Source organism: Indicator indicator, chromosome 36 (assembly GCF_027791375.1).
Source record: "Indicator indicator isolate 239-I01 chromosome 36, UM_Iind_1.1, whole genome shotgun sequence".
NCBI classification, from domain to species: domain Eukaryota; kingdom Metazoa; phylum Chordata; class Aves; order Piciformes; family Indicatoridae; genus Indicator; species Indicator indicator.
The window spans coordinates 1,766,391-1,791,075 of record NC_072045.1 but is presented as its reverse complement, the minus strand read 5'-3'; the positions used below and the strand labels follow the sequence as shown (position 1 = coordinate 1,791,075).

General features: G+C 41.4%; 2 protein-coding genes across 4 annotated transcripts in view; one reads left to right on the top strand and one right to left on the bottom strand.

Moving 5' to 3' along the window:
• EPS15L1 (epidermal growth factor receptor pathway substrate 15 like 1) overlaps window positions 1–7,189 on the top strand; it is a 37,558-nt gene extending 30,369 nt beyond the window's left edge. For all 3 annotated transcript variants that reach the window (XM_054396119.1, XM_054396121.1, XM_054396120.1), the window contains 2 exons: window positions 2,063–2,268; window positions 7,043–7,189. In XM_054396119.1, coding sequence (XP_054252094.1) covers window positions 2,063–2,268; window positions 7,043–7,189 — 353 coding nt within the window. The remainder of the gene's footprint in view (window positions 1–2,062; window positions 2,269–7,042) is intronic.
• A 10,943-nt stretch (window positions 7,190–18,132) lies between these two features.
• On the bottom strand, window positions 18,133–20,410 carry KLF2 (KLF transcription factor 2). The gene is made up of 3 exons (XM_054396207.1): window positions 20,336–20,410; window positions 19,310–20,201; window positions 18,133–18,906 (listed from the first exon to the last, which is right to left on the bottom strand). The coding sequence occupies exons 1-3, from the start codon at window positions 20,408–20,410 to the stop codon at window positions 18,731–18,733; spliced, it is 1,143 nt and encodes a 380-aa protein (XP_054252182.1). The 3' UTR covers window positions 18,133–18,730.
• Between the last annotated feature and the right edge of the window lie 4,275 nt (window positions 20,411–24,685).

Genomic DNA, 24,685 nt, shown 5'->3' with positions numbered 1-24,685 from the left:
TGAAACTATTAGCAGAAACATCAAATAAGTAAAGGGTTATAACTGTTTGCCTGCACTTTCGTACTGCCATGCCTCAAAAACAATGAGCATTATCCTGTGAAAATGTAACATTTTCCAGTGAATACCAGGTTAATGCAATCTCAGTTACTGCTAAGAGTATATTGTGCAATATTACTATTTTACTGATGTCCTTCAGTTCAGTTGGTGACTTTTTAATGTGGTTTGGTGTTTTTTGTGTTGCGTTATAAAAATATTTCACCCACATTCTTACATACTAAATGTGGAATACAAAAATCTTTGTGTGCTTAAGTGTACACTTAATGTGCAGGGAGGCTCACACTTGATGCAAACCAGCAAGGATGTCAGAAAAAATAATTGTGATCTCGTTGTTTGTGGGAACCCATTGTTCATGGGATGTTTAGCTGGCCTTCATGGCTGTGTGGGGCCCTGGCACTAGTGTCATAAGAGATGTTGTACCCCGAACCGTTTGAGAAAGGATAGGAGTAAAAAATAACAAAGTGCTGTGTCCTTGAAGCAGATGGGAAAGGCAATTGGGGAGAAAAGCACCTCTTAAAATAGAGATAAAACAGTGGGATTAACAGGGGTAGCCTGTGGGAAAGTGGAGCTGTGCCATTCAGAAACTCCTCAATAAAATAGCCGCATGCTCTACAGATCGTGGCCATTTGTCCCACCCAACAGCCGTGGTCATCTCCTCGCAGACTGCTCTGTCAGTTTGTATCCTAGCTCACCGTGGTGGAGCCGGCTGGATCAGCATCACTGTATTTGTCACAGTTCTCACGGATGCACCACAGTTGTTACTCATTTTTGGCAAGTAAGTTAGTAAATTTGAACATCTGTCTGAACTAACCAAGTTTCTGCCAGGCCTCAAAACCGTGTTTGCTGAGTGTGGCAGGATACAACAAACTACATGCAATATACGAAATGTAGTGAAGAGGGCTTGTTCAGTCTGAGCCATGCCAAGTACATCCTCTGAAATTCAGGGTTTCAATTCATTTTCTCTGTGTTTTCCCACTATGCGTATCCTGATGTGGATAAATTACAAGATTGCTATTAGTTCAAAGAATTGGACATTTAAAAAAACTTTATTAATGCAAATCGTTATGGAGGAACTTGTAAATACTTGCTCCTTTTAGAAGCATTTCTAGATTTTCCTTTTGTCATTTGTCAAGTACACATTATAATCAGTATTGCTCATCCAAAGAAGATGTCCATCCCTGAGGCTAGATTGTGGCCCTTTCAGAAGAAAAATAAAATTACATTTCTGTTCAGTTGTTTGACCTAAAAAATAGTACTTTATGCAAAGGAAATTAAAAACTTTGAGGTTCTAATTTCAGGAAATAAAATATACAACTAAGCATCCACAACAGTTTCTGTGATTCCATTTGTTATTGGGGTGGAAAGAACAACAAGTAGTCCCCTGCAAAAGGTGGGTTGCAAAGAAACACCCCAGAACAAGGATATTTCTTCATCAGTCTCTTTTCCCTTTTATGTGTGGTGGTAGAAGGGAAAAAAAAAAACCAAACAGTTCCAGGGGGAAAAAAACAGTTCCATGAAAAAAAAAATCCCTCAGAATTAGTGTGTTCTGTAAAGTCCCAGATAAGTTACTTTTCGATTCTATTTGACATGATTGATTGTGTATCTTTAGTGATAGACATTTTTAACTATATTGCCTTTTGTATAATCCCAAATTTAAACTTGAAATACCTCTAATCCTGGAAAATGAGTGAATCATTCTAGTCAAATTCTGCTGAGCAAATGTCTTTTGGGTCAGTGTGTTGGGTTTTATTGTTTAAAATCTTAATGGTATTCATATTGCCATATGTATGAGTGAGGTAATAAATCAGTTTAAATGAAAAAGTGTTTGAGATGATGTGCATTGACAGATGAATACCATTGTATTTGGTTACATTTGAAACCAGTCCAGGAAGAATGGATCATACTCAAGTGTATCAGCACAGTTTCCTGTGTAAGGGGTTTGCAATGTCCCTGGTAAGTAACTTCTCTTTTTCTCCTTTTGTTTTGTTTTTCCTAAACTTTCCAGGTAAAAGTACTCCTGTAAGCCACCTTGGGTCTTCAGATTTTCCCAAGCCCCATGATCCATTCCAGCCATTTGGGGCTGACAGCAGTGACCTGTTTCAAAGTAAAAAGGGGTTTGGGGACCCATTTAGTGGAAAAGATCCATTTACTCCCTCCTCTTCAACTAAACCTTCTAGAGACTCTTCCTTGGGGTTTGCAGACTTCAGCTCTGTAAGTTAAGTTCATTGTCTCTGAGCAAACCACTTTCTGCTCTGCTTGCAGGAATCTATTGGGGTTTTGTTTTAACTGCAAACCTACTGTTGACTGGCTTCTGTCTCTTAGTACCTTCATGCTGTCCTCATTGTTTCTGTATTATTAATAATTCTGTAATAAAAGGTATTATTTCAATAAAAAAGAAGTTTCATACTAAATTTTAAAGGGTTTACTTGCATTTAAGTTATTTTAGTGCAGTGTGCCTTTACTCACAAATTCTTTGTAGCAGGATCTGTGTATTGTTTTTGTTGCATGGAGGCTATTTTGTAAACTGATTTTTGGAAGCCAGTGCTGCAAAGATTAAAAGCCAATTGTTGAAAATGTTCCTATAGTGATTTTACCATCTCCTGAGAAGCAAATCCTTAAAGGGAAAGTGTTTGTAATTGCTTGTCAAAAAAATTCTGACAATCCTGTCACAATATTTGCTGTATGTGATTGAGTGTGGTCATAAAGATACGTCTGAGACTGAGTTCATGAAAAGCCATTACAAGGGGCAGTGGCTTCAAAATGGAAGTTTGATTTAGATGAGACATTAGGAAGAAATTCTACCCCATGAGGGTGGGGAACAGGTTGCCCAGAGGTGTTGCCCAAACCTGGAAGTGTTCAAAGCCAGACTGGATGGGGCCTCAAGCAACCTGGTGTAGAAGGATGTGATCATGCCTCTGGCAGGGTGTTGGAACAAGAAGATCTTGAAGGTCCTTTCCAACCCAAACCAGTCTGTGATGATTTAGCTGTGATGATTTAGCTGTTGAGTTTTGTTTCAACTCCTGTTATTGTAGAAAAGCCCTTCATAGGCAAAGAAAACAAATTTGTTTTGTAGAACCAATATAGAAACACCCATACTGCACTCCAGAAGACATTATCTGAAGGTTTGAAAGCAAAGCCAAGCACCCATTCATTAAAAAGTAGCCTGGCTTTGATTTGAGTGCTGGCAGGTGTGTTACTGAACTGGAAATTGTTGTAAATGTAGTAGCAGTGTGGTTCTTATTGCTTCCATAAGTAGACAGAAATCTCTTCCATCCGTAGCCTCAGGCTTCTTTCTCCTTTCATGTGTTTTCATTCTGTCACATTGCCATGCAGTGAAATTGCCAACTTAATATGTTACTTAACTCTGATGGACAAAGTTCAGTGTTCAACAAGTGGAGATCTTTAAGCTGAATCTTTCAGGGTGCTTATTTTTAATGGTTTTTGTTTGTTGATTTGGTGTTGTTTCCCCCCCCAGTTAATAGTAAATGTATCACTTTCCTATTTCATACTGCTGGCTGAGGTCATCTGTGCATACTCTTAGCTTGCCTCAGTGCTTTAATTTATCTATGATACTGAAGACATCAAAGTTCCAGATTCTATGTATGCTCTACCACAGTTAGTATTAGCCTGTTGAGTTTACACAGTCAAATTCTGTGATTGTATACAAAATCGTGACAGTCTCAATAAAAACAAGACACAAAACTTGCTTTATCTGAAATTTCTTGAACCACATCTAATTTCTTTCTTCAGTGAGAGACAAGAATGGAGTGACTGTTTCCCAGTTATTGTCATCTTGCTTTACAGGGTGCATGTCTTACATTAAAAGTGTGGCTCATACTGAGTAATTGTATCAAAAGATTACCCCAAATCTGATCCTCATCCCACTGTGAAATTTGCTGTGCCATCAGGTGTTCAGGAGATGAGATTGACTTTAGAAGATAAGGGAAAAAATAGGGAAAATGAGATCTTGAGCAGCAGCCACCTAGAATCACTATGAAGTAACACTTCATCAACTGAAATTTTGATGGGTTTAATAGCTTTTCTGAATTGCAGTCTGATGCAATGAGAAAGGAAAAAAAAAGTGTTAACTGAATTTGACTGAAAAGAGATTTGATCCCTGTTGTTTTCACTTTGTTGGTTGTTTAGTCGGGGTTTTTTTTGCTTGCCTGCAACACAATTATGTTTCTGCACTTGGTAATTCTTAATCCTTCCGTATGAAGTCTGAAGTGCACTAGCTACCCCAGCAGCAGCAGGAGTACTGTGCTTCTTTGCCTTACGTTTGGGAAACTTTGGTCATCACGGAAATTAAATCAGTTTTATTTACAGACTTGTTTTTGACACCTAGTTTGGAATCTGAGAACAGAATCATGGAATTGTGTAGGCTTGAGTAACTGGATAACCTGATTTTTAATTGGAGCTCTTTACTGCTGCAAAGGAAAAACGTGAGGAACTTCACTAGATTTTAGTAGCCGTCTAGGAAATTTGGCTTTTTGTTGAGTTACTGGCACTTCATGCACCCAGAGGTTTAAGTTTATTCTCATTGCGTTCTCCACTTTTCCACTGGCATTAAAGACGGTTCTTGTGGTAGCTCATATTTCAGGTGTTTCTAGGTTCCAGCTTCAGGTTACAGAATAACAAAAAAAGCAGTCTTTCTGCCCACAGAAGGTGTTTACATTTCCAAGAAACAGAGCACTTGGAACTAAACTAAAATGCTTCTCTTCATATAAGCTGCTAATTTAGTAAACATGAGTCAGTTTAGCTTTTTGTGTGTTTGATCACGTGCTGCAGTCTGCTTTTTTTCCTCATTCATTCTTACTATACTGCTGAAAAAGGAAAAAGAAAAAGTTTTTTTTACTGTAATGACAGATGTGGTACATAGTTACAGACTTCTTGAAACGTGCAAAAACAATTGTTATTTTATTCCATGTCTAGTTACTTTACCTTTTTATAGGCAATCTGTGCAAGAATCATTGACTCTGGTGAACTGTTGTGCCTTTCACTCTCTAATGGTCCGAGTTGTTATGGTCCTGAAAATTTGACTTTATGAAGACCACCTGGAATAAGGCACATCCAGTTTTGTTTCCAATGAACCACTTGCCTATTTTTCCTTTGTTTATTTTACTCATCCCTTTTAACCACAAAAAAATCTAATTTGTGTATCATAAACAAGTCAGAATTGGGACTCTCATAATCTTTGGAATACTTATCCTCATATGTAAGCTATATAAGTAAAACTATTTTCTCAATATGAAAAAAAGAATCCCCAGAGGGTTTGATCAAAGCTTATTGTGGTTCTGAGAATAGAAACTGTTATTCTCTATCTCAGCTATAAGATATTCTTGACTTCTTGATCCTCCTTCCATCGAGTTTGTTTTTCCTGTATCTTGAAACAAATTGTCTATTTAAAATCTTAGTGAGCTCCTAAATCTTACCTGTCAGCTGACATTATTTAAATGAGGAATGATAGAAGGCTTCCTTCTTTTTAAAAGGAAAAACACTCTGAAATGTGTGGCACTCTCACCTTATTTCAGTAATGTTGAATGCAAATATTCTCATTTAAATTTTGCTAGCAATGAAAACAGAAGTATTGTATTGTTTGAGGAAGAGTAATTTTAAAACAGTCTTTTATTCATGCATCAACATCTGAGAAATCGTATTGACAAAAGTAAAATGAGAATTGTGAGTGTCCAGAAGAGAGTAGGTAAAGCATAATTTAACTGAATTAAATGAGTAAATGAGAACTGGTCTTGGGTTGAAATAAATTCAACACCTTTATTTTAAAAGTACAAACTACAGCTACAGTGCAGAGTGGAAAAGGCTGGGATAGGGCCATCACACAGCGTATATGCAGCCAGGCACTGGCTTAGCACTGAAAGCTGCATTTAATACTCGAGTTTGCTTGGGAAGGTGTAGCCATAGTGGTGCAACAAGAGATTCTGCTGAGTTCAGAGCCACTCTGCTGTGGACCACAGGGCAATTTTTGCAGTGTACATTCAGCGGGAACTGAAGCTATAAATTCCATATAGTTTTCTCTTACAAAACCCCCAAATACTATGTTTGTCTGCACATTCAAAAAAAAAATTCAAAAGATAGCACAAAGCAAATTTTAGACATGGGATATGATGCAAACATTTCCCTGCAGCTATGAAGGCTTCTGTTAACATCATCCTCTTCAGCCAGTGCAAAAATTAAACTGTCCCAGATTAGATTTTATTATTTCAATAACATATTTCATTACTTTGTGCAAAGCATTCAAACAAGCAAACTTCTACATGCTGCAGTGGTGAATAGCAGAGTATAATAATGGAATGGTTTTGCAGCAGTGTAGTTAAATGGGTTTTGGGGGAGCTCAAACAGGCTTAGGAGACAGCTGTTAGAGGGCCTTGTATTCCTTTAGTGGCTTCTGCTGAGGTAAACTGGATTCTGTTACGTTATTTCGTACTGGAAAAACTCTACACGTGTTGTTCTGAACAGTGACAGAACCACTTTTTGTAACTTCTGATGTGGTGATGAAACAAATCCACAGCCATTATTAAACCCCCTCACCCTCAGCAGGAAAGCCTACAACCAAACTCTCTGCAATGGAGTTGCACAAGAGTAAATAACTTTTGGGTTTTACCAACCATTTACTAGTTTTAAAAGTGGATGTAGATTGCTATGCTCCCAAACCACCAACTTCCCTCTTTTTGTGTTTGTGGAGTATTTGTTTGGCTCCAGTCCCTTTGCCATTTTCATACAAAACTGAAACATGGTGCAGCCCAGATGGGTTAGTTTCCTGGTGGGAGGTGGAAAAAAATCAAGGAAATAAAGGATGAAGTGAGGAAATCAGTGAGTGAATTTTTATTTTAATTTAGAAGAACTACTCTAGGACAACTTGGTACACTTGAGTCATGTATTTACTAAGTCTGATTCATTGTATTTTTCACACAGTTTCTTCTAAGCTGTTTGGTAAATTTATTAATTTATTTTTCATTTTCGTTTTTAGTTTGGAAATGAAGAGCAGCAGCTGGCATGGGCAAAGCGTGAGAGTGAAAAAGCAGAGCAAGAAAGACTAGATCGGTTGCGGAGACAAGAACAAGAAGATCTTGAGTTGGCTATTGCACTCAGTAAGGCTGATATGCCAAACTCTTAAGTAGAGGCTCTTTGGCTTCACCCTGACCAAGTGAGACCTTTAAACATGGCTTTTATAAAAATACTAAATTCTTGGGTTATGTTGTGAAAAAAATTATAGTCACCTTCAACTAAACAAGACGGGCTGGTTACGTCAAACTGGGCTCTGTGTGGCTTTCCAAGTGCATAGTATGCAGGAAACACTGTATAAGCTGTATTATATGTTCTGGATATAATTTACTGCTTGTAAGAAATTTAACATATGATCCTAAGATACTGAAAGCAAATTTCTTTATCTGGAAGACAGTGTTGCATATAGGAAAGTGCAGCTTCTGAACCTGCCTTCTTATTACCTGAATTCTGTTGGGGTTTTCTGAGGCTGCAGTTTGAATTTCAAAGAAAATGTCATAAAAATAGAATGTTTATAGAATTATATGTTACGTTCATTTAATAGTTCATGGCAAGCTAATCAGTATATCATTTATGTCAAAGCCATCAGCATAAATTAGTTATTAGATGGTTCCTTTTCACCCAGGAGGTGTGGCTTTTGCAAAAGAATCTGGTGGTTTATAGGGATCAATACAAACATAGTGAACAGCACAAAACAGGAGGAATTTGAAGTCTCTGCAAATGAGAAGTTCTAATTTCAACTTTAGTTTGCATTTAGTTTTAACAATTTTGATGTTGTACAAGAGGAAGTTAATCCAGTTGTGGTAAATTGGGCAAATAATTTGGCAATTAACTCATTAGGTAAAATCTGGCAAATCTGATTGCAGTGATATGAGTGCTGCTTTCCTCTGAAATCAAGCAATGCTTGAGCAGTGTTCATCCCTACAACTCATTTTACCCTCTTTAGCTCCAGCCACCAGAACACAGACTTTGTGTCACCCAGCCAACTGCATGTGACAGTCCCTCCCTCTGTTTCCTTAATTCCACTTGTCTTATAGTATGTGCTTACAAATCAAACAATTTAGCTGAAATAAGGCCAAGATGAAGCAGATTTCCTTTGCCAAATACATGTTCATGTGTGAGTTATAGAAGTACTGGTAGACTGCAGTGGCTTTAAAGTATGGCTTGAAGTAGTGAGTCCAAGTAGGAGCAGGTTTTATATACACCTGTAGAACTCAATGCTTCCACCTGGTAAGGGTAACATGGGGTGTTTTGCATGTCATATATACAATAAGCCCATATGATGAGTCTGAATTACTTGCTTACTACAAATGCCTTTTCTGATTACAGGAATTCTAAAACTTTTATGTCTAAATAGAGTAGGCATCTATCACAAAAGTTTTAAAATATTTTTAATATATCTGCTTTCTTGTCCTTTTTCTGTAGGAACACAAAGCTGAAGTCTGTTTTTACTGATGCAGCCCTGATCTTACAACACTTTCTCTTTTTTTCAATAATGTGTATTTCATCATCATCTTTCATGCATTTGTATTTTTTATGCCCTTGCTTTCCTTACTTTTATTTTTGTAATCCAATGATAGTGCCTGTTCACTGATGAAAATAGTCTTTCCCCTTCTGCTATAATTGCCTTACTCTGGATGCTTTCCTTACACAGGGATGAGAATCAGATTGGGTCACTTTACTCTCCTCAGTAGTTTTCAGCTCTGCAATGCAGCTGAGATGTGGAATTTGTTGTCTAAGGCTGTTGTGAGTAGGCGTATGGGTAAGCACGTGGCTGTGCATACACCCCCAACCCTCCCCCCCTGCATCCATTTACAACTGCAGAAATACACAGGACAAAAGTGAAACCCCAGATCTCAAAGCACAGTTTTACAGCCACACGGTTGCGTGTGTGCTCTTCAGAGACAAGCAATGTGGATCTTTCATTCCCTGCAGAAGTGAAGAAGATGCATTCTAGTATCACACCCAATCACAGATGATCTTTAAGACTATCTTTTAACGACCTCTTTAGAATGCAGTAGAAAACATTTCAGATTTTACAGAACTTGATTTGAAATCCCTTCCCATTGTGGTAATTTTTTTCTCTAAAACATGATTGAATGAGCAAACCTACCAAAACATTAAGACATTCACTTTTCTTTTGGTATACAGGACTTGAAGTCTCTGAGAGCAAACTTGGGTCTATCTCTAGTTCATGTGAGATAAACCTTTTGCTGTGAAAGAACAATTTTCAAAACTGACTGGCTGCAGGATTCTCAGTGAAGTTAAACACATTCTATCCGTGTCTAGGCTTCTCCAGTTTATTTTCATTTGGGCCAGAATCTTTGCGGTGTCTCTGCTACTCCAATAAACCCCTTTCACATGTAGTGCCATTTTAGAAAGGAAAACCACCTCTGGGCTACTCCTTGGATGATGTCACCCCAGTGGGATGGGGTGGATGAGCTAAATATCTTGACTCATTTTCTGAGTTATGTACCATAACAAGACTTTCTGCTGCTTTGTCAGTGCTCTGAAATGCTGTAATGTATCGTGCTTCTAAGGCAAGGAGTTGGTGGTTTTGAGATATCCAGCAGGAACCCAGAAATGTGAATTGATGGAGCATTCCATATAGTGTTAGAACTAACGGCTCATTTTCCTGTTTCCTTATTGACTCATTCTTCATGTTTGCTTGGACAGTAACAAGAAGCAAACCAAGATGTCTTCTATTCACAGTGTATTAGATTTAGTAACCTTAGGTTTACTGAAACACTCGAGTCAAAATTTTAGGCACTGCAGTAGAAGAAAACTTAGCTGTGATTTCTCTATTGAAGACAGTTTTCCCTATAAAAAGAAAGATTATCCACCTTCTCTTCTAACTCCATATTTTGTACCATATCTGCACTTGTTCTAAGGCAAACCTTCCATCCCAAGATATCAATCTTTTTCTTCCTCCAGAACAGTGAAATTTAAAGTGCTAGGCGTTGCTATTTGGGCAGAGAAAATGTGTACAGTGCAAGGCACGTAAAATGTGAGTATACACAATGCATAAGGACTGTGCATTATGAGATCCATATGATCTGTGTCTATGTCTGTATATATGTAGAGTATTGTCTGATGTAATAATGCTGTGTGTATATACTATACATGTCCACATGCTCTCCTAGTCTAGAGTAACTTGTGCCGTTTGTAAGATGTGTATATACAGACAATATGTAGAATATGCAGATATATTCTATATATTAAACCTCATGTGTATGTATTCTCTAAACAGAAACAGATTTTTACCCAAATGCTGATTAGATTGTGGATCTTTGAATTTCAGAGTTCTGGTGAAAGAAAACAAAGGCAAAATTGCTACTTCCACTACATTTGTTTCTGGATTACTTTTCATTGGCATGCTTGGCTTTGCCAAGTATGAGAGGGAAGCCTGGAAGAAAGTAGGTGTCATCTGCACTCAATGTGATTTCACATTCTTCTTGAGTTTTTGACGTGGGCTCAATTTCTGATCTTGTGAGTGATGGTCATGCAGTATGATCTTTGTTTTTTTTTTCCTCTAGGCTGAGGCAATGATTTTTCTCCTACATTTGCTTCAAGTTTCACTTCCCCCCCGCTTCTTGAAATTCTTTTCAAGAAGCTTTTCCCATACACCTCTGCCCCCTCCATCCAATTGCATGCTAAGGTGGAAAACATGCTTCTCTGGCTCCATTCCATTTCTCTAGGCTGCACATAATTGTCATCTGGATTTCAGCTCTGTTTTTCCTCCATTTCCACCTAAGCTTTTCCTTCAGGAGGAAGGACTGTCTGTCGCATTCTTATCTTTGAGGGAAGAATGGATGTGATTCTACTTTCTACTCAGATAAAATGACTGGACACTGTGGTGTAGTGAGCAATCACAAAGACTCACGTAGCCTTCAATAGTGGCACAGGTGTGTCTTGTGCAGAGCATCAGCACTGCTGGAATGACTCACAGAAAAGAGTGAGTTGCACATAGCAGTTAAAACAGGAAAGACAGACAATTATCCACATGAACCTACACAGGCAAACTGCACGTAGGACACTGGTACTGAGTTACCCACCTTGTCCTACATAGACAAGGACAGTATGTCCACGTTTGCCTTGAGTGGTTTCCCTGGGTTATATTCAAATAGTCATCTTGTAAAGCATACCAGTCATTCTGCAAAGAGAACAGATGCTCATAAAAGTAGGACTTCTGCAGCAATGCTGTGTGAAATACTTTCATATTGGCAAACCTTTCCTCATGAAATCTCTGCCCTTGGAGGAGGTTCATCAGTCCTTGCTGGATTTTGTTTCCTGTAACGTGCTCTCAAAGTGTAAGAAATTCCAAGTTGTGTCTGATTGTAACTTTTTTTTTTCCCTAATTCCCATCTGTGAAATTTTGTAGAAATTATTTTGTCATCTTATGCTCAATGATAATGCACTTTTCTTCGATTCTTCTTATAATCCTTTTGGGGTTACTATTTCTTCTTTAGTGTTTCTCCATTGAGAAGAGTATTTATTCTGTAGAACTAAGGCCCAAAGAATTTTGGTCCAAGTAGAATTGTTGCTTTTCCCTTGTGTGAGAGTTTTATTTCTTCCTTCTTCTGTGTTTTATTCCTTCCTCTCAGAAATTTAATTTCTGCTTAATCATTATTTAGAGTTGGAAACTCTGTTCAAGTGAATTGATCTGTGCTAATAATGATCTGGTCCGAATATCTCCTCCCTACACCAGTGGAACAACTCATTTTTTTGTTGTGTGTCAGCCATTGCCTCTCTGTAGTCTTCACCACAAACACCTTTCCTTAGAAAGGAATTTTGCTTGGATTATGGTGGAATTTTAGAATATTTCTTTTTAGAGTAAATCCGTTAACAATTACTCATTGATACACCTGTTCTCTCAGTTTATAGACTGCTGTTTTTACTTGAAAATTTTATAAGTAAAGGCTAATTTGTTATAAAATGGAATTATCTTTCCAGCTTCTGCCTGCCCCATTCAGTTTAACTCTAAAAAGAAAACTCCTAGTGACTCTGGCTCCTTCTGCTGTTACAAGTACAGAGATCTCTTCTGGTGTCCCTTTTAACACAGCATTCTTTACTCTGACCTAAAAGAGGTGGAAACACAAAGTGGAAACTGCAGTGTTGACCTAAATTTGACTAATATCTCCAAATATGTACGTTATTGTAGCTATATTTATCTTTCAAATATCGCAACAAATTGAAAAGTATTTTAACCCATCTTGTGTGTTTATTGTTTAATATAATAAGATAAATGTTACTGCTTAATATAATAAATGAAAAGTTACTTTTTGGAGCTCTGAGACTTCGGCAATCTTTCTTGGTTTTGTGTCCATGATTTCATAAGCTTTTCTGTCAGATATGTGAGTCCTGCTTAGAACAACTGCTTGATTCTCTTCATTCAGATCTTTTTTTCTCTTGCCTGGTGCCCTCTGCACACTGTTTTCCCTTCTGTCACTCCCCTTCTCCCTTGTCCCAGCCACATTTGGTCTGCACCAACCAGTCGGAAAATCCATTGCCGCACCCTTTCCAAAACAATTTGTGTGCCGCAATGCTAAACATCCAGGCAATTTATATTGGGAGGGGTTAGAGAGATCACCAGAGACAAACCCTTGCAGCTTGCTTGCACCTCACTATCATACTATCCAACGTTATTCACTTCGACTCATTCTCTTGTCTGTTTGATTTGCTCTGCTCCTGCACACATTGGCACAGCTGAGGACAGATTGCCAAAGCGTGTTTCTCTTGAAGTTGCTTTCCAGCAATATTTTTAGTATGTTGACATTTTGAAGGCAGGATTTGACTCTAGTGTGTCACAGACAGGCACAACTTCTTACTCAGCTCCTCTCCACATGTGCTGCCCACCTCCACTTACAAAGACATGGACCACAGCTCCCTGTTTTGCTCCTATTTGAGTTTTTGGAGTCTGACATGCATAACGTTCTTGTCCTTACACCTTCCCACATACTTGCCTCACCCCTAGTGTCTGTGCCTAATGCAAAGGGACTCTATCTACCAGGCATTGCATAGAGGCCAAGAGGCTCTTCATTGGGAAGAGGAGAAAAGTGTTGGTGTCCTGTTCTAGGAGAAACATTGACAAGTGGGAACTCAGACATAAAGGACCTCAAAGCTATGAGCCTAGCTGTTAATCCTCAGAAGTAAATTTGCATTTGCTGTATGACTGCCCAAACATTACCCAAGACGAGCTTGTGCTGTGGAAGCCTGAGCTAGTGCCTTTGTTGCCATCCCTATCTATGTAATCGCAGTCATATCTTTCCTAGGGAGGTACTACAGGAAGAAGAGTGCTGAATCTCCTGTCTGCTGTACATGACTGTCAGTGTAGTCACTCAGAATATCTTTTCCCTCCTGTATGGTTAGCATTTTTTTAATGTAGTGACTGCAGTTAAAACTCTTTATTGGTGCTGATGCAGCATTTCTTCCAGACACTACGGCCTTCCCTATTGATAAGTTCTCCTAATGCCAGCTGCAAACATATTTCTTCTGTTTAACGTCCCATAAACATTGTCCTCAATCACAACTTTTCAAAAGGAAACCGTACAGAAGAACAAAGCCCTCTGTGCTCTCTCTGCCCAGCCCTTGCACCCGCAGGAAGGGCACCCAGGCATCCAGTAGCCTTTGTTTGGCAAGTGCTTGTGATAGAACTAAAAGGATGTTGTAGTGTGGTGGCAGTCAGTCTCTTCTCCCTTTTATCGAGTAAAAGAATGACAGACAATGGCCTCAAGTTGCAGCAGGGGAGGTTTAGGCTGGATATTAGGAAAATTTTTTTTTACTGCAAGAGTGGTCAGGCACTGGAACAGGCTGCCCAGGGAGGTGGTTCAAGAGACCTGTGGATATGGCACTTGAGGATGCAGTTTAGTGGCCAGGGTGACGTTCAGTTGATGGTTGGATTTAATGATCTTGGAGGTCTTTTCCAACTGAAACAATTTTATGATTCTATAAAATCATTCATATATCAAAACCCACTTAGACTGTCATTGTGCACGGGCTGTAAAGAAAGTGGTTGTGGGAATTTGAGGATTTTTCTGTTTGGGTTTCGTGTTTAAGCCTCAGGCTTGGTCACTTCTCACCTAATATATTAATCTCATGGAGAATGTCCAGTGTGATATTCCAGATATTTCCTAAGGGCATAAGGAAAGTCACAACTGCAGGAGTGGTCAGAGCTGTAAGTGCAAGAAAACAAAGTAAAAGTTAATTAAATGGATAGCATATCTAATTACCAACTAGTAATAGGTAAGTTCAGCTGCAGTTTCTGTGTTGCTCAAATTTATGTTCACTACAAAGGCAAAAATATTTTTTATTTGATAAAAGGATTATATTTGAAGTATGCTTACAGACTAAATGAAGATTTTGATGCTTCTGCTCTCCTTAGGTTTGGAAAAGTGATTTTGGTAAAGTTAGTACATCTTCATTATATGACTTTTTTTTTTTTTCTTGTCTACATAAAATACTGTAAGATGCAATATTTCTGGCTGAAAAGACCGGCCATAAAAGATTAAACCAAATGTATTTTCTGCCTAACCAGGACAAATCTCTGCCTCCTCTATGCACTTCCAGTTAAGAGTACTGTTGGTGGCAGAGGCTGTTCCCACTCTCAGCCTAAGTGACAGGGAATTGTTTGGTTGGGATCAAAGAACTCAGAGCTTTAAGGAATCTCTGGGAATCAATAAGTTGAGCTAGTTACCTCCAGGGCCTGTGAACTGTGCATGGCTGCAAGCTTTAGGTTACTGGTGGTTGGCTTGTAAACCTATTCTTTCTTCCCCAAATCTTATGGGAAGCATTTTCTTGAACGGAGGTGTGCTTCAGCCTGGCTTTTCACTCATGGCAGAGAGCGGCTGCTGCAGTGCAAGTGAGTTTCAGGAGTTCCAACCACTCAGCTCTTGGCACACAGGATGAGTCCCAGGCAGGTGGGACCTGTTACAGCTCCAGCAGAGAGTGGCTGCTTCAAGGACACACAGGAATTTCAAGGTTTGTAGAGGCCACCAAGTGTTTTGGATGTTAGCAACAGGGATAGCTCTCTCCCTATTAAATTACATGGGGTTTGGATTGAATTTTCCTCTTCGTGTTTCCTCCCAACACTGCCAGTTACCATAGCAATGGCTACATGACTTTGTAATAGTTGTTTTATTTAAATATAGCAAAAGAAATTGCTAGAGATTGGGATTCTGGCTTTGAAAATTCAACTTAGGAAAAGCCTAACAGCTACTCTGGGTTATAGGTGCACAAAATAACTTCAGAAACCACAGAGCTTCTAGTACAGAAAAACCACAGAACCACACTATCCTATAATTTGAAGAATGGACAAACTACTTTTGGTACTTCTTGTGGACTGAGGACCAAAGTTTGAGAGAGTTCATGTTTTCAGGCAATTTGGAAACAGATGTGAGTAACCAAGGACTCACAGACTGAAATCCCCCATCCCTGCACAAGGTGACCTGGGTCTTTCGGGTTACTTAGAATAAAATTACTTAAAAGATGATAACCTGGTGGTGGTCTCTTACTCGAAGATCTCACAGAGAAGATATTGCAGAGTGTTAATATTCCTACTGGCCAGAGGAGGCTTGGAAGATCAGTGTGATCCCATAGATGCATTTTTGGGTGTACTAATTTGAAACAATCAAGAGGGAAGAAAGGCAAGAGAGGAGCTAGCAATTACTCATAATAGAATGTGAGAAGAATGAGATCAACGTCTCTTTCTGCTACAGGATTATCTTGTGATTCAAGAACCTGCTGTTTCCTGTAAAGACCACACAGAAATTAGCATATGTGCCCTCCCTTAAATAATTAAAATCGATTTGGTCGTGAGCTTTTATTAGAGGTTTAAATTTTTTTTGTCTCCCCATCCCTCTTCACATTCAAAGGGTTGTATTTATATGTTTTTCTATTTATGTATGAGGATGACTTTGCCCTATTTTCAGTCAAGGCACAACTAAAAGCTGAGAGGACACAACCTCCTCATCTTTGCTTAGTGAGCAATGCACAGCAGGGTATGTCTCCACTGTTTGTCCTGATTTGAACACTGTTTGATCCCATGCAGATAACAAGTGTCTTATCTGAAGATGTTCTAGTGAACACGAGTAGAAGGAGCAGAGGTTTATGACCCTTAGAGCTAGACCACTTACTGGAGCAATAGGAAGCTTGGATAGTCCCATGCAGAGGTACTGTAGGAGGGAGAGGGAGCACCCATTGTGGTGGGTGCTACAGAGGAGACACACAAGGGTTTTTTTTGAGGGTTGGTGAATGCAGGCACTCTGCAGCATTCAGATGCTTTGTGCTGGTTCACCAGCTGTAGCTATCTTCCACCTCCATCATTTGGAAGGCTACAAAAGTGGACAGAGGAATAGCCATCAAGCCCAGTATCCTCTAACAGAGTTCAAGAGAGATAGCTGGGGATGAGCAGAGACAGACAAGCATGTTACAATGCTTCTAAGCTCACCCCCACTGATGGAAAGCCCTTCTGGGGTGCTTCCTAAGGGCAACTGTGGTGCTGTGCAGTACAGGGTGGCTGTACCCACCACAGTTAGGGGTCACTGTGGTATCCTTACACTACAAAAGAGGGAATAGTTTGAGATTGCACAATACCACTGAAACCTGGGAACAGCTAAAACCACGGCCAGTGCTTCAGAAAGGGAAAGCCAGGTGACTGCTAGGGGTAAGACCTCATTTCTTGAGGTTCTAAACACCAAAAGAAAGGCTGAAATACAAACTTCTGCTATGGTGAAAGAGAAGGAAATACTTAGAACTGTTGCAACAAGGAATGTGCTAATTTTAGAACATCTTTAAGTCATCCTCACTTTCTGGAATTAAATTATGCAATTTAATTTTTTTTTCCTAGCAAATAAATGAGTCTTTTTTTTAAGGAAGAAATGTTAAATCACCCTTACTTTGAAAGAGCTATAAAACTGAAATGTGGAACTCGTTCTTCCATGTCAGTGATCAAGAGCCCAAAATATATCTTTCACATGAACAACTGCAGCCTTTGCTTTCACAGAAGAATAACTATATTTGTAGTTACTTTAAATGTAAACCTATTGATTTAATTCCTGGGTATTCTAACTTGGAAAGTCAGAAAAAAAAATCAGTCAGAAAATCTTGATCACAATCAAGTTCCAAGTATCCAGATGTTACAGAAAAAAAGCTTCGATGTGAGGCTGACTCTGCATAGTTAATGAACAGTGATTTTTGTGCTGGAAGTATTAAGGCTCACCACTAAACTGTGGCTCCATCAGACTTGTTACACCAATTCATTGCTACAGCTGTTGCAGTAGCCAGCTGATTTCAGATCAGTTTTCTGGATTCCTTGCTCTTACTTTTCTCTGAAATAGTTAATATATTTCTTTACTCCTGAAGTCGAGGTGGGGTTACAAATTAATCAGTGAATTTAGGTTTTGGGTGGAATGAGTGATGAAGGAGTTTTTACCTGTGTTGTGAACTGATGGTTGAATTCCACTACTGTTCTATTGGAATCCTGCACTGAGCTCTTGAGAGCAGGGATAATTTATGGACAAGAATGCCTTAAAATAAGCCTCCGTAATTACAAAAACGCAGTGTTTAAATTTATAGTAAAAACCCACACACTGCTGGCAAAACTGTAACTGCATCTGGAAAACATTAAGGATGGTATTAAAATAGTCTAGGATAAACTAGAAAAATGAGTCTGAAATTACAGTGGTGCTTATTTAACCGTTTTTAGGAAGTGTATTTTGAATACGATCTACTTTCCTCCTTGATTTTTGTGATAAAACACCATGTTGTACCTTGTTTACCACCAAGATGAAGGACGTGCTCTGTGATCTACCTCAGAAAAAGCCAGAGCTCAGGTTTTTTTAAGTGTCTTCTTGCAGTCGTTAATGATTTAAAACACAGCCAGGTTGTTGTTGGTCCCAGCCATCAGGGCAAGAAAAGCACTAGGGAGCTCTCAAAGGAAAATGAAGAAACTACCAGCAATTTAAAACTTGTTTTATTAAAAAGATGTCATGTTTTCAAACATTGAAAAATTACATTTTTATAAAAACAGAAATAGGCAAAATACCCATTTGTCTTCTATTTACATATACAATATTTCTCACTGTATAAAATTATTTACAATATATAAAAAATTACAGTAAAATAGGTTATTTTCTTACAAGACCTCAAGCCCTGTACTTATAGTGTAGATCATGGCAAATAAGAATATTATTGCACCTGTGAAACAGTCTAATATCGGAGTGTTCTCTTAGCCATGCCTTCAACTGAGATCTAAAATAACATCATTAGCTACACAAACATTCATTTTATCTCTTCTAGGGTCAACTTCAGGCAGTTTCCATACAAACATTGTCTTGTAAAGCTTAGGACCGGGCAATTAGAATTAGGAAAAAACATATTTACAGCTTCTTCTATACAAGATGTATGGAGTTTACCCTTCGCAGAAGCTGCATAAATAACCCCTGTTCTCCTGCCCAGGACAGGCAGGTTCACTGATAGAGTCACATCAGATTCTCTGCAGGAGATGACTGGCTAAGTCTCCTTGTGTCAAATCCTCCTCAGCTTCTATCACAAGAGCATTGGTGCCTCCCTATGTAGTACCAGCTACGAGTTTTTAACACTTCTGCACCTGAGAAGTTTAATAACGTCCACTGTTGGCAGGTCAGCGTCTCTCAGGCTACATGTGCCTCTTCATGTGCAGTGCCAGGTGGTCTGACCTGGAGAATGCCCTGTCACAAAGGTGGCACTGGAAGGGCCGGTGCCCAGTGTGCTTGCGATAGTGACGGGTGAGCTCATCGGAGCGAGCAAACTTCCAGCCACAGCCTTCCCAGTTGCAGTGGTAGGGCTTCTCACCTGGTAGAGAAAGCAGAGCATGACTCAGCGTGGCACTCCCACAGACAGGCAGCATCACATGCCAGGCAGCCTCCCCCATCTATCTCTGTGGATCCTTTTATTTGCTACCAAGCCCTTCTATAACAACATCCAAAGTGCTTTTAAGCCAAAAAACTGCTCTAGCAATTACCTTACTACCTCTATCTTTTGAGAAAAGGCTTTAGAAGTCCTTAGAAAAGCTTTCACCTCCATATGCACAGGAAAAAAGACATTATATATCTGCCCACTTGTCATAGCTCAGCCATGAATACCCCTGGAGTTTAGGAGATCACAAGGTTAAAGCTCAGGCTGCAAACTGTTATACACGGGCTATCGCAATGGGCCAACAGCATCTCTCTGGATGAAGGCAACCAGTGCTATTTACCTGTGTGTGTCCTGAGGTGGGCCTTCAGGTGTGAACTCTTGGTGTAGGTCTTCCCACAACCTGCATAGGTGCATGTGTGAGTGGCCGTTCTCTTCCGTGGCCAGGACCGACGTCCTCTTTTTGGTTTGGAGTCCAGTAGCTCCAGCGGGGATGAAGGAGGGGTGAGCATGCCTCTGGGAGCAGAAGGTTGTAAAGGCATGCTCTCCTCGAAAAGCCCAAACTGGGAGGTGTTCTGGTATTGGAGATGGGTCTGTGGGTGGTGGAAGCTGGAGGCTGGGTGGTAGTTTTGCTGGAAGGACATGGACGAGGGGCACATCAGCTGCGTGTGGCAGTCACTCACCATGATATCGTCAGGGCTCAGTGGGGGTGTGTCTGCCCCGGGGATCTGGGGAGAGCTGGCCACACGAGGCTGCTCATAGGCCATCATGCAGGTTGCACTGCCCTCTTGCTTGATCTTTGGGCAAGCCTGGGGCACTAGACCCAGGACAGGCCCATAATTGTCCATGTCAGGCTCGGGCTTAACGTTCTCAACGAACTGCGGGTCCCCAAAGCTGGGTGTCACAAAGAATCGCCCATGGATGTTGCCGGGAGGGCAGTAGTTAGAGTCCATCTCGGAGCGGATCATCTCTGGCATGATGCTGGCATTGTAGGGCGGGGGGCTGCCTTGCTCTAGGGCATTGTAGCATCCCGGGGACGGGTTGGTCTGGTAAAAACTGCCGCTCTCCTCTTGGGCAGGGGGATAGTCCCCACCAGCCGTGCCCTGGCCATAGCCATCACTGCCCATGGAAAGGATAAAATCCAGCACGTTGTTGAGGTCTTCATCTTCCTTGCGTGGCGAGAGACCACCCCAGGAGCCGGCGGGGGTCTTGGCCTCCTGGTCACACTTCCACCTCTGGGGTAGAAAGAAACGGGAGAAGGTTAGAGGTGCTGGCTGGGGGAGGGTTGGGATTAGAGAGAAGCGGCCCCGCGGCACTGCCGCCCACCCGTGAAATGAGCCGCGGCGGCGGGAGGGGGATCGAGACTCACTTCGTGGAGGGCTTTCTCGCGGCAGGGGCTGGCGAAGGTGGCGAAGGAGGGCAGGATCGTGTCGCTCAGCGCCATGGTAGGGCCGGGCGGGACAGCGGGACGGCGCGGCGCGGCGAGCGGCCCTCCCCACCTTATAACCCGGGCGCGGGCTCCCTCAAGCCAATTGCAGGGAGCGAAGGAAACGCGTCCCGGACGGGGCGGGCGCCAGGCAGCGGCTCGGGCGCAGCCTAAATTTAGCCCCGGTATAAAAGGACGCGGCGGCGGTCCCAGCCTGAGCAGGGCGGAGCGGAGAGGAGCGGAGCTGGCCGGGACTGGCAAGGTCGGCGGGACCCTCTTCCCCTCGCTGCTGTCCCCTCAGCACGGGCCCCGGGGGGCAGCCGTGGAGAGGAGCCCTTCGCCGAGGGGAAACTGAGGTGTCCCTGCCCCGGGCACACCGAGGGCCCCTCGTGAGCTGAGGGGACACTGAGAGGTCTCTGCCTTCCCTGGGGATGCTGAGGGGTGAAAGGACACAGGAGGGGACCCAGTCTTAAGGATACTGAGGGACAATGTCAGGACATGAGGGAACCATGTGCTGCGAGACACCATGAGGGACTTACTGCTGGATGGGGAACACAGGGATCCCTGTCCTGGTGTTTCCGGGGACTGTCCATGACATGATGGAACACTGAGGGACCCTTCCTGATGTGAAGAGACCATGTGCTGAGAGACACCGTGAGAGACCTGCTGTGGGGTGAGGGATACTGAGGCATCCCTTCCCTGGAAATACCAAGGGACTGTCTGTGACATGGTGGGACAGTGATGGGTCCAAGTTACAGCAGAGACTGTGAGGTAGCTGCTGTGGGATGAGGAGTGCTGGGAGATCCCTACCCTGGGGACGCTGAGAAAGCCATCATAAATGAGAGGCTAGTTTCCCCACACCTCTCACAGTAGCTGCCCCACAACATTGTGTCACCCCTGGGACACATGGTGAGACTGGACACAAAAAACAAGCATGGGAGTGGGAGGTGCAATGAGCACAGCAAGGGAGGCAGATGCCCTGCTCTGTGCAGGTAAATGCACCGGTGAGCTGGTAATGGAAGTCTGTCTCTGGTCGCCCTAAAGGTCCCAGACCCATCCTGATACTGGCAGAAAGGTGTTTAATGTTACTCTGCTGGAGACTTGTGTTTAATGGAAATCCAGGCCTCTAGCAGAGTTTCCATTTGCTGCACAAAGACTGCCAAAATCAACGTTTTCCTATGACATTTTAAGATAAATAATTCAAGCAGCTTCTGTGATCTCCTCTGGTTGTAGCCAGTTTGTGGTCCTGGGCTGTATTTTTCGGAAGGGAAGAGTGTGCTCCTTTACCTTGGCCTCTAGCTCAGATGCCCAGTTTGAAGGAGCTATCACCAATAATTTTTGATAACAAGCCCTTGCCTCCTGTTTTTGAGGATCATAGATGCTTGGCAATGATCCAAGAGTGAAAGAGGAAAAGTGGCAATTCTTAAAGGAGAAAAAATTGTGATCTATCAGGACAAGAAAATTCTTTGAAAGCTTGTTCAGAGAAAGAGCTATGCTTTTACCCTTATTTCCTCCATGTTTCCTTTGCAATCACTTCTTAAAGGATTTCTAAGTGAGCTGGAGATCAGAAGAATGGCGAAAAACTCTCACTTCTGTGTGGTGTGTGCCTCATGAGAGGAAAGAGCAATGGCCCTTGATAGGCTCTGGTTCTCAGGAGCATTTTGAGCCCTTTTGCTAGAACCCATACCAGGCTTGCGGCTGTCCTCAGCTATCTCAGACGAGTACGGTTGCTAGGTTAAGCAAATTATTTTTTCAATAGCTACACGTGTTTCAAATAATGAATATCTGGTGTTTAACTTTATATACTTTTTATTCTAAAAGTTCACAGGATGGCCAGGAGGAGCAGCCAAACTTCTGTGACTGGAGCAGAATCAATATACTGAATGCATGGTAACAAAGTACACAAAGATGTATGACTCATAGCTATGTAATGTCACACTTGTGTAATCTCTCAATGTAAACTCCTTTCCTCTAATAAAATGTTAGTAAGTGCACAATACATATATATGGTGCTGTGAGTCAGCCAAGAAATATACTCTGATGAATTCAGAATGAATGTGAATGTTCCCCTGATAACACACCCCAAATGTCTATGTCAATTTATGTGCCTGCGATTTCAGCAACAGCTACAACAAAATATTTTGTTTCTAGGATGTACAACTGTGCTGCATATTTCACTGAGAAGCTCCAGTCAGATGCTCTTTTCCAGTGGGCACTCGATGGACTTTTTGTTTATAGAACTGCACTGACTGTCATCTAACTGTGTTTTTTCTTTGCATAAAGGAAACATTTAGTGGGTAGTGAGGATGAAAGGCAAGTGCATGAAATAATAAATTCACTGCCTTTAGTTTCTTTTTGTTTTCAAGTAAAGCAGTGAAGTTAAAAGCGTTTAGTGAGCTGCACTAAATCTTGTGGGATGAATGTGAGAATTTATTTATACTGTGAGTCACTGGATCTGCACAGAGTACAACTTTGCCATGACCTTCCACTTGGTCCATGATTGCTGTGCTGACGTTTTCTGTCTTTTGCCGTGTGCAACGCTCATTTTAAATATCTAAACCCAAGACACTGGCACTGAACTAACTTATGACAGCACATATTAGGGGTGATGCTGCTGATGTATTAACATGAAGAACATGAGATTAGAAATTATTTGTTAATCTACTGCGGGTAGAGGATGGCTAAGTGATTTGTGATTTCTTTTCCAGCCAAAGTAAACACAGGCTCGGCCATTTTTGTGCAGCAGAGTTGGTTTTTCTAGGTGTTGCTGCTGATCTCTGTTGTTGCTTTCACATCGGGAGAAACTTTTTCAGGGATTGCACTCAAGATTCCATATATTAACAGAAGAATGGGAAATGGGCTTCAAGGTGACCTGCAGTCCTTGAAGCCTGGAGCTAGATGGGTTGGTGAGAATGTCTGTGTCACCTGGCTACTGGAGCTCTCTGAGTCATTACAGAACCCAAACATACAAACAAAAAGCTCCTTTCTCGTAGGATTGCTCTCAGAAAATCCTGGCTACACCTAGAACAAACGTAATAATAGCAGAGTAAACGAGCTGAGAAGGAGACCTCTTAGCACCACTGTTCAAAATCACAGTGCTAGGAGCACTGTGACCAACCACTTATTTAAATGAGACAAGCATTATCACAGGATTTCCCTGCTTGCATCACAAACTGTCATGTTTGTTAACTATAGATTTCTATTAGTAATTATAAGCTGCAGATTCCCATTTAGTACTTTTCAGAGTCTGCTCTAAAGGAAGTTAATAAAATGATGTAAATAACCACATAAAATGAACTACCCAGGCATTTCTTAACTTGGAGAGGGTGATTTAATCTTGTAGACCTTTTATTTGATCAAAGTAATATCATGAATTAATTTTATAAAAGAGGCTTTTTGACCAGACCTTTCATGGCTATGGACAGGATCTTATTATGGATTGTTCTGTAACAGAACTTACTAAACCATCACCTAAGGTACGTCTAATAAGCTCTTGTGTCCAATAGGTGCTTTCTAGTGGTGGGAGAGCGCCATGACTTCATGGGACAGCAGTGAAAGCTCTTCATCATGATATTTATATGTCACTGGAGAGAAAGGGGTCACAAGCTACCTCACTGTGTTATGTACCACATTTGCTGAGTATCTGGACCCTCAAATGCTTTAATGGTTGGCAAACTGAGGACCAGCAGCAGTGAAGAGAGACGTTGCCCACCTCTGTGTAGGCAACCAGACAAGTGATTGATGCAGGCAAGGAGGTAGAGGCAACATCTGAGGAGAAGCATGATCAGCCATTGCTCATGTTGCTGATGGTGTGAAGCCTATCAAGGTGGGTCACCCTGAAGATGAGGAGTAGCTGATTGAGGTGGATCCACCTCCAGAATGGCTCCCCTGGCACCACATCACACCAGGGCAATAGCAGTGTCTGGCCAGAGCCCTACCATGGGTCCAGCCACCATACCTGTCATTAGCTGGGAGGTCTACCCTCTGTACCTGGCCTCCTGATAGATCCTACTCCGTCTCCCCAGCATCAATTACCTTGTGATCTTTCCCACCCCACACCCTCTCCTCTACCCCACCACACTGGCCCCATCCAAATTCCCCCAAGGCTTGTGTGATGTCTCCACTTGGCTTAGGTGGACATTTTTAACACATAGTATTTTAACAATCACTTGGTCATTAAAATCATAGAATCATAGAATGGTCCGGGCTGGAAGGGACCCCCAAAGGTTATCCAGGCCGACCTCCCCGCAGGCAGCAGAGACATCCCCACTAGATCAGGTTGCCCAGGGCTTC